At 40.2% G+C, this 20,550-nt stretch overlaps 1 protein-coding gene across 7 annotated transcripts in view; it reads right to left on the reverse strand.

Annotated features, from left to right (window-relative positions):
* Positions 1 to 20,550, reverse strand: part of JAKMIP2 (janus kinase and microtubule interacting protein 2) — a 197,352-nt gene that overhangs the window by 76,784 nt on the left and 100,018 nt on the right. For 6 of the 7 annotated variants that reach the window (XR_008625448.2, XR_008625446.2, XR_008625447.2 and 3 more), the window contains exon 3: positions 9,584 to 9,860. The exons of the other annotated variant lie outside the window; for it this stretch is intronic. Coding sequence is in view for 3 of the 6 variants with exons in the window: in XM_055112764.2 (XP_054968739.1) it covers positions 9,584 to 9,712 (129 nt within the window). In the remaining 3 variants the exon portion in view is untranslated. The remainder of the gene's footprint in view (positions 1 to 9,583; positions 9,861 to 20,550) is intronic. 7 annotated transcript variants of the gene reach the window in all.

The following is a 20,550-nucleotide window of genomic DNA, read 5'->3' on the forward strand; positions in this document are numbered from 1 at the left end:
CAGTTGATAATAGCCTCAACCTTACCTTTCTTAGTATGGCAGGTTAGTTTCATCCCCAGATTTTACACACACACACACACACACACACACACACACAAAACCACCACCAACAACAAAACTGCAGATCATTGGGTCCTCTCTCTGATGAAGGACTTTAGTGACCATTGTTATTTCTGAATGTGCCATGAATGTCTCTTTGAGTCCCTTTTCACTCTCACTCCTCCTTCTCCCTTCCTGCCCCACAAGCCAACACTCCAAGTAGTTTGATAAAATATTTCGAATAAGCTTTTTACCTCTCAGGAATTCCGGTTTAAAACTATTCTATGTTTTGCTAAATTTCCTGTGATAATATAGGCCTCCTTGTAGATTAGCAATGGCACTACCTATTGATCTAATCTGGCTGTGAGTCTCTGATTCAGTAGATCAGGTGGGGCCCAGACATTTGTGTCTAGAAAAAGACTCTCCGTGATCCTGTTATGCTGTCCTCCTCTCCCACTTCATCTCTGCTGCTTGGCTCTGTCTCTGTCTTCTCTCTCTGTCTCTCTCTGTGATACACACAACCCCCGCATGCACACACACACATACACAGAGTAACCTAGAAAAAGGGGGCCGGGTGCAGTGTCTCATGTCTGTAATCCCAGCACTTTGGGAGGCCGAGGCGGATGGATCACCTGAGGTCAGGAGATCGAGACTAGCCTGGCCAACATGGTGAAACCCCGTCTCTATTAAAAATACAAAAATTGGCTGGGCGTGGTGGCAGGCACCTGTAGTCCCAGATACTTGGGAAGTCTGAGGCAGGAGAATCTCTTGAACCCAGGAGGCAGAGGTTGCTGTGAGCCAAGATTGCACCATTGCACTCCAGCCTGGGAGACAGAGTGAGATTCTGTCTCAAAAAAGAAGAGAAAAGGAAGAAAACTGGGGAGTCCCAGGAGTAATAGCTAGTTGAGTGATATTGAGTCTCCACCATCTGTAAAATTGGAAGGTTTTACAAAATAATATTTAAGAACCTTTCCAGTTGAAAAATCTTAAGATTGAGACTCCATATTTTAACCACTGTAATATAAAGTGTCTGTGATGGCTAATACTGAGTGTCAACTTGATTGGATTGAAAGATGAAAAGTATTGTTTCTGAGTGTGTTTGTGAGGGTGTTGCTAAAGGAGATTAACATTTGAGTCAGTGGACTGGGAAAGGCAGACCCACCATCAGTCTAGGTGGGCACATTCTAATCAGCTGCCAGGGAAGCCAGAATAAAGGCAGGGAGAAGAAGGTGAAAAGACTAGACTCACTTAGCCTCTCAGCCTACATCTTTCTCTTGTGCTGGATGCCTCCTGCCATTGGATATCAGACTCCAAGTTCTTCAGCTTTGGGACTTGAACTGACTTCCTTGCTCCTCAGCTTGCAGACAGCCTATTGTGGGACCTTATGATTGTGTGAGTCAATACTCGTTAATAAACCTCCTTTTATAGATACATCTATCCTATTAGTTCTGTCCCTCTAGAGAACCCTGACTAATATACAGTGTCTGAGATTTTACTCACCTTAATAGTTAACCTACCTTTAGCTAGAACAGTATTTTCTAAGTTTGCATAGTATTTTGTGAACAGTTTATTTTTAAAGGCACAGCAATTATTCCCATGATGGTTATTCTAAAAGAGCTTGGGGCACAAGGGGATTTGGTGAAATAAGCAGCCAGATATCCTCAAATAACCATCCTCTGATCTCACCTCCAGCTTACACCTACGGTCCCTTCCTGGAGGCCTCTTCTTTCTTAGGCTCTAGACTTGTGCTTGTCCTATGTGGCATCCACTAGTTACCATACTGCAAATTTGAAGTGAGATTTTCTCTCCATGTAAAATATACTCTGGATTTCGAAGACTTAGTGTGAGGTAAAGAATGTAAAATATCTCCTTTATCATTTTTATATTGCTTACATATTGAAACTATAATGTTTTGGATAAATTATTCTAAACGATATTATTACAACTGATTCTGTTTCTTTTTACTGTTTAAAATTGCAGCTAACAAGAAATTTTAAATTCACAGATATGGCTTGCATTTGGGATTCCCATTATATTTCTCTTGGACAGTGTTGCTCTGGAGTTCTTAAAGGTTCATTTGGTGAACCTAGCTTTTCCCACACTCCTGGTGATATTCTCTTAGTAAAGCTCAGTTCTGGTTTTCCTTACATATCTGCTCAAAACCACCCAGGCTCTTTTATGTTGTGGAATAAAATCTCAACAGCCCAGCTTCACCTTTCAGGCTCTCAGGAAGGTTTGGTTGGATTTCCAGCTCCTGCTTCTCCCTCTCTGTCTCCTCACCTGTCCCGTGCTCTAGGTGGGGGGGATTATGCTATTTTCTGCACATGCCTGCATCTCGTACCCAGATGCCACAGTTTCTTCTTCCTGACTTATTCTTCCATCAGCTCCTTTTGGGATCCTCACATTCCTCATGGCCTGGCTAGAGGTCATCCTCTCCTGTCATGCCACCCTACTCACCCAGGACAAAGCTCATTTCTCCTACCTTTGTCTTCTCAGTATACTTTTGAAACACCTCCTTAGTAGTGGTTTTCACAGTTTTCTTTGCATTTTTTTGCCCACTTGTCTGTCCTCATCACCTCCTCTTCTACCCTACCGCAGGCTGGTAACTTTTAGAAAGTTGCCAATGAGCCATCCTCATCTCTGTGTACCCAGTGACTCCCAGAACAATATATAAGAAACCAGGTGGCATGTGTAGAACTAAGGATGTATGCTGTTATATCTCTCTGGCTAGGCCCCTAGCCAGAGGCAAGAATAATATTTTCTGTCATACAGTTTAGAGAATACAGGCTTGCAGGGTTACCAGATCAGCCCCTCCTCAACCCCTTCCCAGTATAAAATGACAACAAAACAAAACCCTAACATATAAGAATTCACTTCTCTCTGCTAGGTGTTTCTCTTGGTGCTTCAATAAGGACAATCTAGATCTTACTCTCCATCTTTCTAGAGTGAATGGAAGTGGGCATCTTCTAGATTGGGGTGGGCAAACTACCACCCATGAGCCAAATCCATCCTGCTCCTGTTTTTATAAATAAAGTTTATTGGGACACAGCCATGCCCATTCATTTACATATTGCTTAAGGCTGCTTTCATGCTACAATGGAGTTGAGTAGTTTCACAGAGACTGTCTAGTCCACAAAGCCTAAAATATTCACTATCTTGCCCTTCACAGAAAGAGTTTGCTGATTCTTATTCTAGATAATGCATTTTTTGAAAGGAAAAGCCTTGTTTTCTATTGATTTAGAAACTACGACAATTTACCTTCCATATAAGTCCTTGGGAAAGTTACTTCAGCTCAAGTGATAGGAATTTAGTCATCTTCAATTTCTGCAGGATGCACTTACACTAGGCATCTGGAACAGTATCATGACTGCAATGGCTGGTGGGTAACAAGGGAAACTTTTAGCCATTCTTCTGAGAACAGTGAAAAACTGTACTAAAAGTGGACAAAGGGTAAGAAATTCTGGGTTTTTATTCCTGTTTCACTATTTGCTATCTCTAAGAAAGTTGCTTTATCCTTCTGAGGATTTTTGATTACACTTAAAAATGTCTGTAACTGGGTTATTTTTAGGGTTAAACTAGATTGTGTACGGAAAAGTACCTTGAACTGTAAAGTACTATGAAGTGTAAGGTAATATTATTACTGGATATAATAGGAGATACTCCTTGATCTAAAATTATTTATGTCAAATTCTCTGGAGGTGCATCAAATTGTATCTTCCTATGATTCTGTCATTTACCCCAAATTATCAACTCAAAGCTTTTGCATGAGAACTGAAGGGGAGATGAAGGAAATTATTTTTGAAAAAGTAACAATACAGTTGCATGAAACATGTATTCCAGCCTGAAGACAAAAACAAAAACAAACACTGTCTATCCCTTAAAATAATCCATGAAAACTAGAGAGAATTCAAAGGAACTGAGTAATATTTGACATGTTTTTATGTTTACTTATTTTGGTTGTCATGAAAACTGACATTTTTTTGCAGGATTTCTAGTTATGGCTTCTTTTTAAGTCTGGAAGAAGTGTTTTATTCTGAAGAAAAGCCAAACAATGTGACTGAAATTTTGGGGGAAAAAGGCCAATAAAAATTTTCTGAAAATTATTTGCAGTGCAGATGGCACCACTAAGGATATAGATTTAAATCTTAATATAAATCTTAAAACGAATATATAAAATTATAAACTATTCCTGAGTAACAATGAAAATATAAAGATGATAATACTTCGAAATGAAGAAAATTATTTAGTAGAAGAAAGAAACCAATTTTGATACATGGAGATGTTTTATGGAGAAAAATTTCAGCTCAACCATATAATAGCTAGCATTTATTGAGGGTTTAATATGAGTTAGACAACTTTCTAAACAGGCTTTACACATATCAGTGCATTTAACCTCCTGGGCGGCTCTATGATGTAGGAAGTCTTTGTTTCATCACAATTTGTAATAAGAAAAGTGAGAAACAGTCTTTACATAAGAACAATGTAAAGAAGACTCACTAAAGTACATTGTGGGCCAGGAGCCGGCTCCAGGTAAGATCCTACACCTCCTTGTTTGCTCTGAAACCTTGGACACCTAGTGTTTGCACCTGAAACCTTGCTTCACCTCTGTCAGCCTCAGTTTTCTCATCTGAAAACTGGGGTTGTCGATATCATTCTCATGGCTATTGTGATGATTGACATAGGCAATGGATCAAAAGCCCTTTGAAAAAGCTGGAACATATTAGAGGTTAATAACTATTAATACATGGTGGATATTATAATATTAATTTTAATAAATACTGTGTATATATTAATATTATACACTATTACATTAATACCAACAACATAAATATAAAAGTACCCATATCATCCTGATAAGACTAACATTACTATATTACATCATTAAGATGGTAACTGTTTTTCCAACAGAAAGAGATGTTCAAAGATAAAGCTGAGTTTCTTCAGTACGTATTGTGTTCTCTGGCATTGGCAGCATCTAATCTTGACGTGGAAGACACTTGGGGTGCATATGGGCCTAAAGAGTGGTGCGGGGTGGGGCAGGGTGAAGGGGAGAGCACTCGGTAGGGCTTTGAATGATGGGTTTCCAAATCCTTTCTACCCTAGAGGTTCTATGGGAAAAAAAGATCATTAGAAAAGTTTAATCCTACCAAGGAAAGGTTACACTATGACAGGGAAAAAAGAATTTATGACTATCTTACACAGACCTCATGTTGTATTTTTCTATTCTGTTCTACTTCTGGTCTAGCCTTTGCAAAATGCCAATGTAAATTCTGCCAAGAGAAAGATAGTGATGATTTGAGCTTTAAAAGTGATCTTAGAAATGTAGGATTAAAAATTGGACAGCTCAGTCAAAGGTAAGGAAAAGGTCGAGAGGTTATCAAGGCAAGCTAAGCTAACACAAACTTTGGCTTGGATTATCTGCATTGGATGTTCCTGGAGGAACACAGTAAACTGGCAGGGATTTTCATGGGCACAAAGCAACTCTCAGAGAGGAGGTGTGAAGGAGTCACTCTAGGAAGATTGCTTACAAGGGAAGTCCTATACAACCTTACACAATCCAGTGCAAAGGATCCTATTTTTTAAATTTCTTGTTTTCAGCTACTTATGCTTCCTGAAAATAGAACTAAAGGAGTAGATAGGAAAATATATCCCATCCCAAATTTGGTACCTGTGTCTGGAGGCTGTGGGGACAGTCACTCGAGGGTAGAGAATGTTGGTTGATTTTCTGAGAATGCCCTAGAGGCAATAGAGGCCTTGAATCAGACAGTGAGCATTACCTTGATCACCACCATCTTACAGAAGACAGGAATTCCCATCGTGGCTCCTCCACTAGCTGTGTCTCTTGGAGCAAATGAGTTAAACAGTTTGAACCTCATTTTCTTCCTCAGTGAAGGCAGAATAGTAATTGCACCCTGTCTTTGTCACGGGCTTGCTCTGATGGTTGTGAGGCTCGATGTGAAAATGCTTTGCAGTTTGAAGGGCTGTGCCAATGGGACAGCTCCTGTCTGGAGCTGATTCTTCTCAGTCTTGCAACCCAGGCCTGTTGCCCTTCTGCCTCTGCCCTGAGAACCCCGTTCCCTGCTCCTGTCCATTCATTCCCTCTGTCACTGTGCCCATGCTGTTCACGAAACCATAGTTTATCTCTGAGGGAGAGTAAAAAGCCCTGGGGCAGCCCCTGGCATGTTCATACACACTAACCAATGGATCATGCGCTCATGGTGTCCATAGAAGAGACAAACAGGGCAAATACCGCAACTTAGTGGCTCAGGGTGCTGCTCCAAGAAGCAGACAGATCTGGGTGGAAATCCTTTCTCTACCCAAGCCTGGAGTTCTCACCTAAGTGAGTACTGTAACGGTACTTATGCCACATGGTTTGGGGGAAAGCTGTTAAAGAGAATCATGTAATTTCATTCAACAAGTAATTTTGAGCACCTCCTACAGGCCAGGAAGTTTCCTCATCTGTAAAGTAGGGATGACAATGCCCACCTCAGCAGGTGGAAATGAGGATGGAATGAGATAATGGCATGAAAGCACTTAACATGCTTGACACAAACTAATTGCTCAAAAATTAGCACTCACACATACACCCTTGTGAGGCAGATAGTATTATTGTCCCATTTGACAGATGAAGAAGGAAAAACACAGAGGGGTTTTATAACCTTCTCCGGGCCAGTCAGGTGCTAGTGAAGCAGCTGGGACTCTGGCAGGATGAAATGTGCTTATCAGCCCATGACAGATAGTAAACATTCAATAAGTTGTAGCTATTTATATTATCAGCCCAAAGGTCTTAAAATTTGGCTCTATACACAATGGCTGTTCTGTAAATATCAGTGGGATTATTTGTCTTGCTGGATAAATGAATACTGCCCCATTACCCCAAAGGTTTCCACTTTTTAACTTATCCATTCCCTAGTAGCTGAACTGTCATTTTGTCATCAGAGCCTCAGAGCCAACCTGAGAGTATAAATTCACATCTTGGCATTGTTCATATTCTCTCTCTTAAAGCCTGGCCCTTTGAAAATACAATCATATTTATTTATAATAAAAGTGCTTTATGACTTGTTTGCCCTCTAATTTCCCTTTGCTCTTTGACGAAGGATGCTGACAGGCAATGAGACTTCCCTTTAGCTCCTGAGCTGGGACCGTAATTAACTGCCAAGGAGAGGGAGCCAGGCAGGGGCAGCCAGCAGAGAAAAGGACGAGGCTGTGTGCTCTCATTTAAGAGGCTGGCTGCCAGTCAATTGTTAGAGGAAGGGGAGATTATGCTTGGCCTGCGGGCTTAGACAACGGTGCCAGGCCCAAGATAAACAGGCAGCCTGGTTCAAACTTGAGAGTTACCCATTTTAAAAGGCTTGAATATGTGGAGTATTGGCAGTGTTGAAGTCCTCAGAGCCTCTGTTTCTGAGAATCTCATCAGTTTGTTCTCTGGAAAGCAGCAGCAGTTTAGGGTTCCCAGTCTCGAGATTGACAAGCTTCTTCCTAGGAATGTAGATTGTCATCCTGTCATAACTACAATTAAAGGAGTCTGCCTCCCTTGAAGTGTGATGTTGCTGCAGGGAGAGTTAAGGCCAATGAAATGTTCAGAGATTGTCAGACCTGGATGGAATCTTACAGCGAGTGTTTGTCAACACGAAGGCTGGAAGTCATCTACATCTGTAGTGCATCAGAATTGCCTGGGCTGCTTTACCGAATTACAAGTCCTGGTTCTCACCTGACTACTTTATCAGAATTCTTGGATTGTGGCCTCAGGAATCTCAATATTTAATCAGGTCCCCCAGGTTATACCATTGCACAGTGATGCTTGACAAGCACAAATATGGAGAAGCAGATTCAGTCATCTGAATTACAGATAGAGATACTGCGACATTTAAATTCATCTCCAAGGAGAGATAAAGACAAATAATGCCCCGTGTCTTCTGACTCTCAAACAAATGCTGTTCTAAAATGACATCATGTTCCCTCTGGCTTCAAGGAAACTAAAAAATTTCTTCACAAACTTTACATTACAGTCTCTTTATCTAAGGTCAAGGCTTAGCTAAGGCAGGGAGCAAGAGGCTTTGGCAGATCCAAAGGCCACTTATTATTGTATTATTGTTAAAAATGAAGAGAAATAGATTTTGGGAGAAATAACAAATTAAAATTTAATAATGATGTCAAGGAAGAAGAGGTAGACAAAAATGGAATAAATATATTTGTTGGCTTGTGACTATTGCTTATTGATCAAGAATGTTTTCTTACTGTATAATTATCTAAATAAGGCAACTTTATGCTGTCATGGTGGTCTCTGGTTTGCAAGGAGCGAAAACATCTTACGAATGCTGGAGATTTCAAAATGCTTTCCTAGACATGACCCTCTCTGATATTCACACCACCTTGGTGAGATATGTGTTTGCTTGTCCATTTAGACGATGGGATTGAGAGAAGTAAAGAGACTTCTAAGTCTAGTTAGCAACTGACTTAAATCTATAGAACATTAAAAAGAATACTAATATTATAATGTTTTGCAAGTTTATTATGTGTCAGGCAGCTCTCTGAGCACTTGACATAAATTTTTTTGTTCAATCCTCATAAGCACATAATATACTTATCTAATTCATACCTCAGTACAGCTGTGACATGATGAAGAAACTGAGGTATAAGGAATGCATCATCTTTAAATTATTCCTCTATTCATTCAACAAATACATATTGAGATTTTAAGTTCTGGATATTATTTAGGCTCTAGGGACACTAAGTAAACTGAATTTCTGCTTTTGTAGAGATTGAGGAGTGACAGCACGAAACAAGTAAAAAGCAAATGTATAAATTACTATGAAATAAGCTAAGAATAGGCTATGGGGAGTACCTGACAATGGGGAAGTGTTCTGTTTTAGAGACTGTGGTCAGATGCTTGATGGTTGAGCAGACATCTGAAAGAGGTGAGTGAAGGAGCATGGAGCTGTCCAGGAAGAACAAGTGCAAAGGCCCTAAATGTCATCGGGGTCTCTCTCTTGATCCAGCAAAAATAGGAAACAGAATGATCAAGAGAGAGAGAAGTGGGAGATGAGTCAAAGAGGGGGATGGAGCTAATATCCTGTAGTGGCAGAGAAAGTCCTTTGAGTCTAAGAGAGATAGGAAGCCCTTGGAAGGTATTGGGCAGTGGAGTAACGTGATGTGCTACATTTCAGAAGGACTTCTCTGAATGCTCTGGGAGTTAATAACCTATAGAGGGCAAGAGTGGAACTGGCCCAAGGTCATGCAACTATTAAGTGTTTGGTGGTGGTAAGGGACACTGTCTGAATTTTCATATCTGGCTTCCTGAACCGGGCTTCCAGAGGAGGCTAAGATCTGTCTAGTGAGTATGCTATTTTCACTTTCTGTGTGTCCTGTGCTCAGTTCCCTCCTGCCACATGCAATAAGCTCTCCATGTTTACAGGGGACGTTGCCCTCTCTGGCAAAGGGCAGGAGTCCACTGGGGTAGGCCAGCAGGCAGAGCTGTGCTCGCTGCATGTGGACACAGCCAGAGCTGCTCTTAATGCCATGACCTCAGGTAGCCCTCGCTCACCTTGGACTTCTCTTGATGCAGCTCTATCTGAATGTCTGTGAGCTTGGTCCTGAGGTCTTCATTGGCAGCTTGAAGGGCAACAATGAGTGCCTCGGGCTTCTCGCCCTTATTTCGCCCTTTCTTGGACATTGTTCCTTTCTAAATGGAGTCTGTTGGTTTTTAATTTCTTTCAAGCAGGTGCTGCCATGTTACTGTTTCTTATCCTGGAGTACGATGTCTCAGCATCTACTGTGTGGTGCTCCTTGGTAAGGTCTCCTCAATCGCTGCCCTGGAAGCCCTGAGAAGAGGCAGAGATAGTAGTTATTGTTTTGGCAAAGACCTGGTCTAAGTGCCAGTCAGTCTACTCTCAGCCTGAGTTACCTGTAAGAGCCTCCTCCTGAGGCTCTCCTATCCTCAGTATCTCCTGTCCACTTGTACGTGAGTTTAGAATGATTTTTTTTCAAATAGCTAACTTAATTATATCAATATCTTGCTTAAAATCCTTCACCTGTAAGCATATCTCTTTCATGTCTTGGAGTGTTCTTTTTACCTGAAACTGCTCACTCTTCTATCCTTATCTCCTCCATGTCACTCACTGATACTCCAAACATAAGGAACATGGTCATTAAAGGAAGTCACCTATGTGATGACCTCAAAAGGCAGAGAGACCCAACTTTAAGAAAAGCCAATGTATAGAGACAGGATTACATGTAATAGCTAAACTGTGAGAAGTGGGGAATAACTATAAATGAATCACCGGATTAACTGAGTCACTCATATATTCATTCATTCATTCAATCAGTCAGTATTGTTAGAGCTCTTTCCATATGCTGTGCTAGGTATAGAATTTGGAAATAGAAAAATAAGTCAGCCTTCCAATGGGAAAAAATTTATCTATCTATCTATCTATCTATCAACTATCTATCTATCTACATCACCATCCATAATCTGATAAGAGTTTTTTTAAAAATAGGCATGAATTGTTTCAGAAGTATAAACAGTAAACTGTCTTTCCACCTGGGTTGAATAAGAAAGGCTCACTGAAGAAGACACCATTGGCTTGGACCTTGAGGAGTGGGTAAGATGATAACAGATGGAGAAACAGGTGAAGCATCCTGGGCAAAGAAAAAAGCAGGTGCCGAGACACAACAGAGAGAAATCACAGTGACTATTTGTGGGAAGAAATAGGGCCTGATTAATTACACCCCTAAATGTGGTTGACGGGCACTAATATTGGAAAGGTTTCCTGGAAAGGATAGATGGCGGGGAGGCCTAGAATTCCAAGCTTAGAATGTTGGAATCTTTTTTCAGTAAGCAATGGGAAAGCTATTGAAGTTCTTGGCAGGTGTGTGCCCTAACAGAGCAGTACTTTGTTGTGGTTATTCTGGTGGCAGAATGGAGAGAGAATGAATGCAAGAAGACCACATAGAAGGCAACTGAATTTGTCCAGGTAAAGAATGATGAAAGCCTAATCAGAATTGTGGGAAGAGGAGAGAAAAGGGGTGGGGGAAGGCAGATGTGTCTTGATTTACAAATTCTTGAATACTTCATAGGAACAAGGGGCCCAGAAAAATAGGAATACTAAATCATTAAAGTCAATGGGAAAAACATGACAAGATCCTAGAGAAAGCTTCTCTTGCAACCTTTCAGAAAATTGGGCATTGTGTATGTTGAGGAGCTTCAGTCCAGAGCTAAGGGGAACTCCTGCTGACCACCCATATGTTCTGGCAGCTGCTGCTCTCTTAAGACCCTTGTATCTAGCACTGACAAGCATGCTGGGATCCTGGGCTTTGTGCCATCTGCTCATGAGCACTGAAGCTATGCTCTTTGGAGTGTGTCCCTGGGGGAAGGGGGCAGGGAGAGGTTAGGAGACAGGAAGGATGAGACTGTCGGCAGCAGTCATGGAACTGTCCACCACATTCCATCCTGTGCTAGATGCTGGAGTTGTCCTTCATGCTTCCTTTGCAAATCTGGCCAAATTATTAAAGTGCAGGGCTGCGAGGTCTCTGAGAGGCCATCTTTTTTTGCTTTTAGTCTTGGAATGAATTCAGCAAGCACATATTGAACATTTGTGTGACCAGCACCAATAGGCAAAAGGATAAATAAGATAGTACTTAAACTCAAGTAGGTAGTGAGTGAGTAAATTCACATATATATATCTATCTAACAGGTTTCTCTCTATATATTGATTTCTAAATGTTGTTGTTGTTCTGGGCTTTTCCAGATGACCTCCACCAGCCTCCTATGTAGTTATGACCCACAGTTCTATATCCACAGCCCTGACCATTATGCAAACACCAGACTTGTATATACATACAACACTCCATTATGCAAACACCAGACTTGTATATACATACAACACTTTACTTATCAAATCCACTTGAATATCTGATTGGCATCTCAAAACTAGCATAACTAATGCAGATGTCTTTGTTACATTAGTCCCCCCAAACCTTATTCTCCCCAGGTTTTCCTAGATCATTAAATGGCAAAACCACATGTCCAATTGTCCCAGATATAAGCTTAGAAATTATATTTTCTTCTATTTTATTCCTTGTTTCTCTTATTCAGTTCACTAAGAAGTTCTGCTTGCTTTGTATATAAAATCTGATCCGCTTTGGCCAATTTCCCTCAAATCCCCAAAGTGCTGCTGGAACACAGAGTAAAAAAGGAGCTTGGGAATAGCTTCATAGTCCCTTCATTGTTGTCTTCTTGAATGAAGAATAGGCTTTTCTAAATGCAGATATGAAATGGTAGAGGAAAGAGCTTAAGCAAAAACCTGAAGCCACAAATTTGCCTGGTGTATTTAGAAAAGGTTGTGAAATGGAAGAAGAGAGACGAGGTGAGATTTCGAAGGTTGTTGCATGATAGGCTAGGGAGTTTGGAGTGGATTTTACAGGCATGAGGAAACATGGCAGCATTTGAACATATGTGTAATAACAATAACAGCTGCTAGAGACTGACTGCTCACAACGAGCCCATCATTGGACGAAGGGCTTAACATACTGTTCTTACTTAATTCTCACAAAGTTTAGGGAAATATGATTAACTGAAAGATTAGATAACTTAACTAAATTGACCAAGTTCATTAGTGGTAATGCTCAGATTCAAATCTAAGCAATCTGAGACCGGGAACCAAGCTCTTTTTCTCTGGACTGCACTGCCTTGTATTTGCATTTTAGGAAGGTAACTGTCAGTATTATGGAAGATGGTGGAAGAAAGTCAGTTAGGCTGATTTAATGGTCCATGTGAGGGGTAATACAGCCCTCAACAGATAAAAAGAAAGTGGCAACTTTGACACATGGAGTCATTGATGGAATCGTGCCCAATTTTTAAACATTACTATTGTTTTGAACATTCTTCTCTCCCATTGTAAATAACGACTATGAGTTCTACAGAATTGCTTGTAGCAAAAATGTGCAAAGGGACAGATACGATAGATACATTTTACATCTTAATTTATAATTCTACTTCAAAATATAATATTATGTGCCGGACTTTATATATTTTTAGCCTGGGAATTATTGTGAACTTAGTCCCACAAAGGGTGAGGAAAAGGAAAAGGTGAAAAAAATAGATGCACATTCAGAAGAGAAAAAAGCATCACAGGAAGTTATTGATAGCATCAGCCTATGGGTGCCTTAAGGTGAGCAACTTCATATCCATGGTCCTATACACCCCTCTGGTGGAGGAGAACTTTCCAAGCTCTTCTCCAGTTGTAATGGGTGCCTGGCAATCTCGTGATTCTCATACTCTAATTTTACTGCATCTCTTTTGTCTCCTTGTGCTGCTTTTTTTTTTATTTTCACAGCTTCTTTGAGATATAAGTCACATACCGTAACATTCACATTTTTAAAATGTACAATTCAGTGGTTTTTAGTATATTCACAAGATTGCATAAACAGCATCACAATCAATTTTAGAGCATTTTCGTCACCCCCAAAAGAAACTCTATACCTGTTAGCCATAATTCACTATTCCCCACGCAGCTCTCTCAGCCCTAGGCAACCACTAAGTCTATTTAGTGTTTTGTCTCTACTTAGTTTTGTCTCTGGATTTGTCTGTTCTGGACATTTTGTATAAGTGGAATCATATGACTTTTTTTTTTTTTTTTGTGACTGGCTTCTTCCACTTTAGCATAATGTTTTCCAGGTTCATTCATGTTGTAGCATGGATTGATACTTCATTTCTATTGCTGAATAATATTCTATTGTAGGGATAAACTGCATCTTCTTTATTCATTCATTGCCTGATGGATCCTCTTGCTGCCTTTGTGTAAGTGGCTTAAGGTCAGGCTTCTACGGAAGCTGCCAGCCATCACAAGGGACATCACTCTTGAGTGCAAAAAAGAGAGTGCCTGGACCGGGCGCGGTGGCTCACGCCTGCAATCCCAGCACTTTGGGAGGCCGAGGTGGGCGGATCACGAGGTCAGGAGATCAAGACCATGCTGGCTAACGCGATGAAACCCCGTCTCTACTATAAAAATACAAAAAAATTAGCCGGACGTGGCGGCCGGCGCCTGTAGTCCCAGCTGCTGGGGAGGCTGAGGCAGGAGAATGGCGTGAACCCGGGAGGCGGAGCTTGCAGTGAGCCAAGATCACGCCACTGCACTCCAGCCTGGGCGACAGAGCGAGACTCCGTCTCAAAAAAAATAAATAAATAAAATAAAAGAGCGTGCCTGAAGGTATCACTGCACACAGGTGGAATGTTTCCGGACACTCCGAGAGTCCTTGCCACTGATGATGTCTGACCCAGCAGATTATCCGGAGGAAGGATAGGAGCCTTGTTCCATCCACTAAGGGCCAATCTCTACAGGAGCTTTACAACATAAAAAACTTGAAGGAACTTTAAGTGAGCCCTAGATTTCTAGCTCCTAGCTGCATGGTCAGGCAGCAGTAGCCCCAGGCAACATTGTGAGGCATCAAATATGTGAATTTTAGCTTACTCTTCAGGCCTTCCACTATCCCTAATCAGGCACCTCCTACAACCACTGAGGCTGTTTCTCTGTAATGGTTTCTATCTCTGATAAAGATATTAGAGAAGTTAGAGACAGCCTCTTAGAAAGTTTTGCATTTTGAAGATCATTGCTTAAGAGCACACCTTTGTGGAGGAATGGATCATTAGTGAAAGAATTACAGGCATCATTCCTTCATTTATCAGACATGTATTGAGAAGGAAATATAGTGTAGTATTTTAGAGGAGGGCTTCCTGAATCTTTGGTCTGGTTACATCAAAATCTACTTGAGAGCTCTAGTGATAAGAAGCTCCACTTCTGGAGATTCTGATGTAGTAATTGGCACATGATTCTGATACACAGGCATCTCTGAGAACATTTGATTAAAAGTATGGGCTACGGAGTCAGACAAACCTGTTTAAATCCCACCTCTGCCTTTAGTAGCTGTATGATCTTAAATCACTTAATTCTCTAGGCCTCAATATTCCTCATCTTTCAAATGGCGTTTGGAGGGACGGGGATATGTAGTACCTATAACACTGGATTGCTTGGCAATTAAACAAACGGATGTAAGTGATGCTCTTGCACAGCTCACGACGCAAGAACTAACCATTTATTGAGTGCTTTCTATCTCTACTGTTAGCCACAGTGGAGGAAATAAAATACCCTATAAGCGCTGTCTTCAGGATGCTTAAATTGAATAAGAATGACAGGGGATGTGTAAAATTATTGACAACTCAAGTTCTACACTTACAGAAGACTTTATATATTAAAAGAGCCCTTTATTTAGGAACTGGCACAAAACTCTTGAGGGAGAGAAGCCACTGAGAGAAGAGGAGTGACATCAGCAGAGGCAAATGCAGCCTCTGTCCCTCCTCACCAAGGTTCCTCCTGGCAGGTTACTTCTAGAGACCAGGAGTGGGATGCCCCATCTGAAATCATCTTGAATCATCTACTCCCAATATAGTCCTTTTACATCTTTTAGTGTTTAGGCAGCTTCCAAATCCATTCTTGATAAACAAATTTTCAGGTCTAAAAATTCCCATTCAGCATTCTTCTTTTTTAATTGACAAAAAGTATGTATTTATGGTGTACAATATGATGTTTTGAAATATGTATAATTGTGGAATGTCTAAATCAAGCAAATTATCATATGCGTTAACTCACATACTTATTTTTTGTGGTGAGAACACTTAAAATCTACTTTCCTAGCAACTTTTGAGTATACAACACATTTTTATTAACTATACTCACCATGTTATACAACAGATCTCCATCCAGACTTACTCCTCCTAACTCACTGAAATTTTTATCTTTTGACCAACATCTCTCTATTCTTCCCTCCCCACCTGCTCCTCACCTTTTTTTTGTTCATTTGTTTGAGACAGAGTCTTGCTCTGTTGCCCAGGCTGGAGTGCAGTGGTGCAAACTTGGCTTACTGCAACCTTTGCCTCCCGGATTCAAGCATTCTCCTGCCTCAGCCTCCTGAGTAGCTGGGATTACAGGCATGCACCACCACTCCTGGCTAATTTTTGTATTTTTAGTAAAGATGGGGTTTCACCATGTTGTTCAGGCTGGTCTCGAACTCCTAACCTCGTGAACTGCCCACCTCAGCCTCCCAAAGTACTGGGATTGCAGGTGTGAGCCACCGCACCTGGCTACCCCCGGCCCGCTTAATCACCATTCCACTCTCTGCTACTGTACGAGTATGACCTTTTCAGATTTTCCATATAAATGAAATCATGCACTATCAGTCTTTCTGTACTTGGCTTATTTTACTTAATATAATGTCCTCTGGGTCCATCCATGTCACCAATGAAAATTTTCTTTGTTTTTAAAAGCTGAATAGTACTTTATACCACATTCTCTTTATCCATTTATTTGGTGATGGATACTGAGGTTGATTTCATATCTTGGTTATTGTGAATAATAGCATTATTCTTTTTTAATGACAAACACTGCAATATTAAAATCAAGAAATTGGAAACATCAAATCGATTTATAAGTATTTACAAATAATGATTGTAACAGTGTAACTGAGTTGCAACTCAGAGGAGAAATGCTTGAGGGGATAGATATCCCATTCTCCATGATGTACTTATTTCACATTGCATGCCTGTATCAAAACATCTCATGTACTTCATTTATATATATACCTACTACATACCCATAAAAATTGAAAATTAAAAAAAAAACTTTTCAGAAGAAAAAAATGTGATGAATTCATGCTATCGATCTTAGGTTATAATCCTGGTTGTATACTCTGTCCAGGAAAGTAAAAATATCCTAGAAATACTGTTTTGATGTCCAACTACATTTTTATTTATTTATTTATTTATTTATTTATTTATTTAGTATGGAGTCTCGCTCTGTCACTCAGGCTGGAGTGCAGTGGTACAATCTTGGATCACTGCAACCTCTGCCTCCCAGGTTCAAGTAATTCTCATGCCTAAGCCTCCCGAGTAGCTGGCATCACAGGCATGCACCAACATGCCCGGCTAATTTTTGTATTTTTAGTAGAGATGGGGTTTCTCTATGTTGTCCAGGCTGGTTTTGAACTCCTGTGCTCAAGAGATCTGCCCACCTTGGCCTCCCAAAGTCCTGGAATTACAGGCGTGAGCCACCACGCCCAGCCTCCAACTACATTTTCTACTGATTCTCACATCATAAAATACCACACAATTCTTTGTCAGAAATGTAGCCACATGTGGTCAAGAAAATATGGCCACTATTTACTGAGTACTCTTCTTGGCTTTTGGTAGATGTTAAAAAATGTATCATTCCTACCCTTAGGTGGCTTCCAACCTAAAGAGGAGACAAACACCTGCAAAAAGAAAACTAATTCTAGAAAGCAGGGAATAGTAAATGCTATGAATGTAGCTCAGAGTGGAGTGATAAAGCATGAAGACTTCATAAAAAGGATGGCATTGAGCTGAGCCTGAATGATATTACCTACCTTAATGGAGCTCCTACTCTGTGCCAGGCAATGGCATTAACTCATTGAACTATTCCAATTAAACTTTGCAGACATTTACTTTTATTAGTTTTTAGATAGGGAAATTGAGGCTCAGAGAGGTTAATTAACTTGCAAAAAGTTACACAGTTAAGAAATGGCAGAGCTGCAACTCAAATACACATGTCAGTCTCCAAAGTGGCTTAGCTATAATAACACTTTCCTAAAGAGAGGGCAGGATTCAGCTCTGGTTGCCGATAGGCTACAGAGGTGGCAAAGGTGTCAGCTGGGGTTACAAAATAGAATGGTGATTAGTAACAGTTAAGAGTTTGGAATTTGAAATCAGAAACTGGTTTTGAATAAAATTTCCTAGCTGTATATTCTTGAGAAGTTGCTTAAACTCTCTAAGCTTCTGTTTCCTCACTGTAAAATAGGAAAAGTGCTGTATTTACCTCATTGAGCTGTTTCAAGGAATAAATGAGTTAAAGTATATAAGATAACTAGCAAATTATCTTTATCATTGTTATATTTCCTTTTTTATGACCTAACTATCCACTAAACATCATCTTAAATTTAGAGGGAATAGGAAACTGATTTATCACCTATTTGTGTTAAAGGGACAGGGTAGAGAAAGCACAGAGATCCCTGAAGAGACTAAAGAAATTCATGCTTCTGTTTCTGGGGAAATACGACCTACATTGACAGGGTCAGTATTCCCAGGGGTCTTGGCTTTGTAGCTGGTTCTGCCCCAAGCTATAAGCTGAATAAAGTCATTATTAATCTCAAGGTTTCCAATATGGCTGTTGCCACTGCATTGTGATGTGAAAGCAACTGTTATATAAAATAGCTAGCGTTCACATGTATGAAGCTAAATGCTTCAACCCTTCTCTATAATTAATATTTGGATATGTCAATTCTAACAAAGCCTTCTTAGTTCTTCTAAGCCTCCCTTCTTTTCCAAATATGATGCTTTTCAATGAGATGCTATTAGTGTTTAAAATGAATGAAGTAAACTTGCATACTTTATTCCTGGTCACCTGCAGTGACATCCTGTTACTTGTTAAACCCGTCTCCATGCAGGAAAAATGTCACACTGTGTATTCATAAATTTGACCCAAAAATTTAATGTAAAGGAGAGAGGGCTGCTATTTAAGCCAGTCCAACATTGAAGTTCTACCTTCTCTTAATAAAGGGAATGTGGTGGCATGGCTATAGAGTCAAAAAGTTTTAATCCATTACATGTCAGTTAGAGAAAAATGAATGTGAAATATTCACATTCAGCATAGTAGCAATTTTGCACCTTTTGGATTGTAAATTTCCAGGTTTGTATGACTTTTGGTTTGTTTTCTCTCTCCTAGTGTATGAAATCGCTCTCTTTATCACATCATCATAATAGTAGTTGTTACAAATTATTTAATGTCAATACACTGTTTCACATGAAAAGAATGCTATATAAATATAACCAAAAAGTTATTACTCATGATAAATAAATAATTTGGATCTCAGGTTTAAAACTTCACATTTGAAATATGCTTCATAAAGTATGGAGAGAAAGCATTCAGCACACATACCAGAGACATCCAGCCTCTTTAAGGGGGACTGCCAGGAAGGCTTGGTAGAAGTAATGTCTAAGTTGAGATCCAAAGCAAGTAGTATTCATCCAGAACTGATCTACTAAGCAAACCCTTGACTTTGCTCATGCAATTCTTTGTTTGATTTCCCTTTTCCTCCCTCAACTCCCTGGTGAACTCCATCCTACTCATCTTTTAGGGCCAGATCAAATATCATGTCATACCACTTTTCTTCATACCTCTTCACCATACCCCGAGTGGAATAAATTATTCCTTCATCCGGGTTTTCATTTTCACTTTGAAGATATTTCTTACAGCATTCATCACTGATTCTTCAATTTATTAACTCACTAAAATACAAATATTCATGAAGTGCCTGGTGGAGGACATGTGTGTGCTAAGCAAGAGAGACAGCATACTTGCCCACCCTAGGGGAGGAATCAGCAATTTAATGCAGTGTGATAATCATACAGAGGACAGGAGATGGGCATCATAGGAATCTCAGTGAGTCAGGAAAGATTCCTTAGGAAAAGTGACATACTGGCCAGGCGTGGAGGCTCACACCGGTAATCCCAGCACTTTGGGAGGCCGAGGCAGGTGGATCGCTTGAGTCCAGGAGCTCCAGACCAGCCTGGGCAACATGGAGAAATCTCATCTCCACAAAAAATACAAAAAATTAGCCCGGCATAGTGGCAAATGCCTGTAGTCCCAGCTACTTGGGAGGCTGAGGTGAGATCACTTGAACCTGGGAGGTCAAGGTTGCAGTGAGCTGAGGTCGTGCCACTGCACTCCAGCCTGAGTGACAGAATGAACCTCTGTTTCAAAAAAAAAAAAAGAAAGAAAGAAAGAAAAAGAAAAGTGACATATGTAACTAAGATCTGTAAAATAAGAAGGAAGGAACCAGTAAGCAAAGGGTTTGGGTGGGAAAGAAGAATATTCTAGGCAGAAGGAATGCTAAGCATGAAGACCTAGAGGTAAAAGAGAATAAGAATGATGCTCTGGAGAGACATACTGGCAAAAGTTTTGTGAGTGAATAGAAAAATGGCAAGAGGTCAGCTTGGAGAGGTAAGCAGTGGCAGATGGTAGAGGGTAGTCTAAACTATGTCAAAGTTATGGACTTCATCCACAAATCAATGTGTAGTCACTGGAGGATTTCACATAGGGGAGTGACTTGATGAAATGTTGGTTTTAGTAATATTCCTCTGGCAGTAGAAGGTAGAACGAACTAAGAAGGTGAACACAGGTATACAAAGAACAGTTAGGAGAATGTGGCCATAATCCAGTATATATACAGAATGATAACTATTCAATAGTTATTATTCAGGTGACTGAGTCCCAGTTAAGAGTAAAACTGTGTGTTATTCATCTTTGTGCTCATTGTACCTGTCAACAATGACTACCATGAAGTTCAATCTAATTAACATTGATCCAGATCCAAGGAAAACACTGAGATTGAATGACATATTTTGTAATTTCTACAGAGACCATTTATAATAAGCTTTATTATGGG

This window comes from Pan paniscus, chromosome 4, assembly GCF_029289425.2.
Source record: "Pan paniscus chromosome 4, NHGRI_mPanPan1-v2.0_pri, whole genome shotgun sequence".
Classification (NCBI taxonomy): domain Eukaryota; kingdom Metazoa; phylum Chordata; class Mammalia; order Primates; family Hominidae; genus Pan; species Pan paniscus.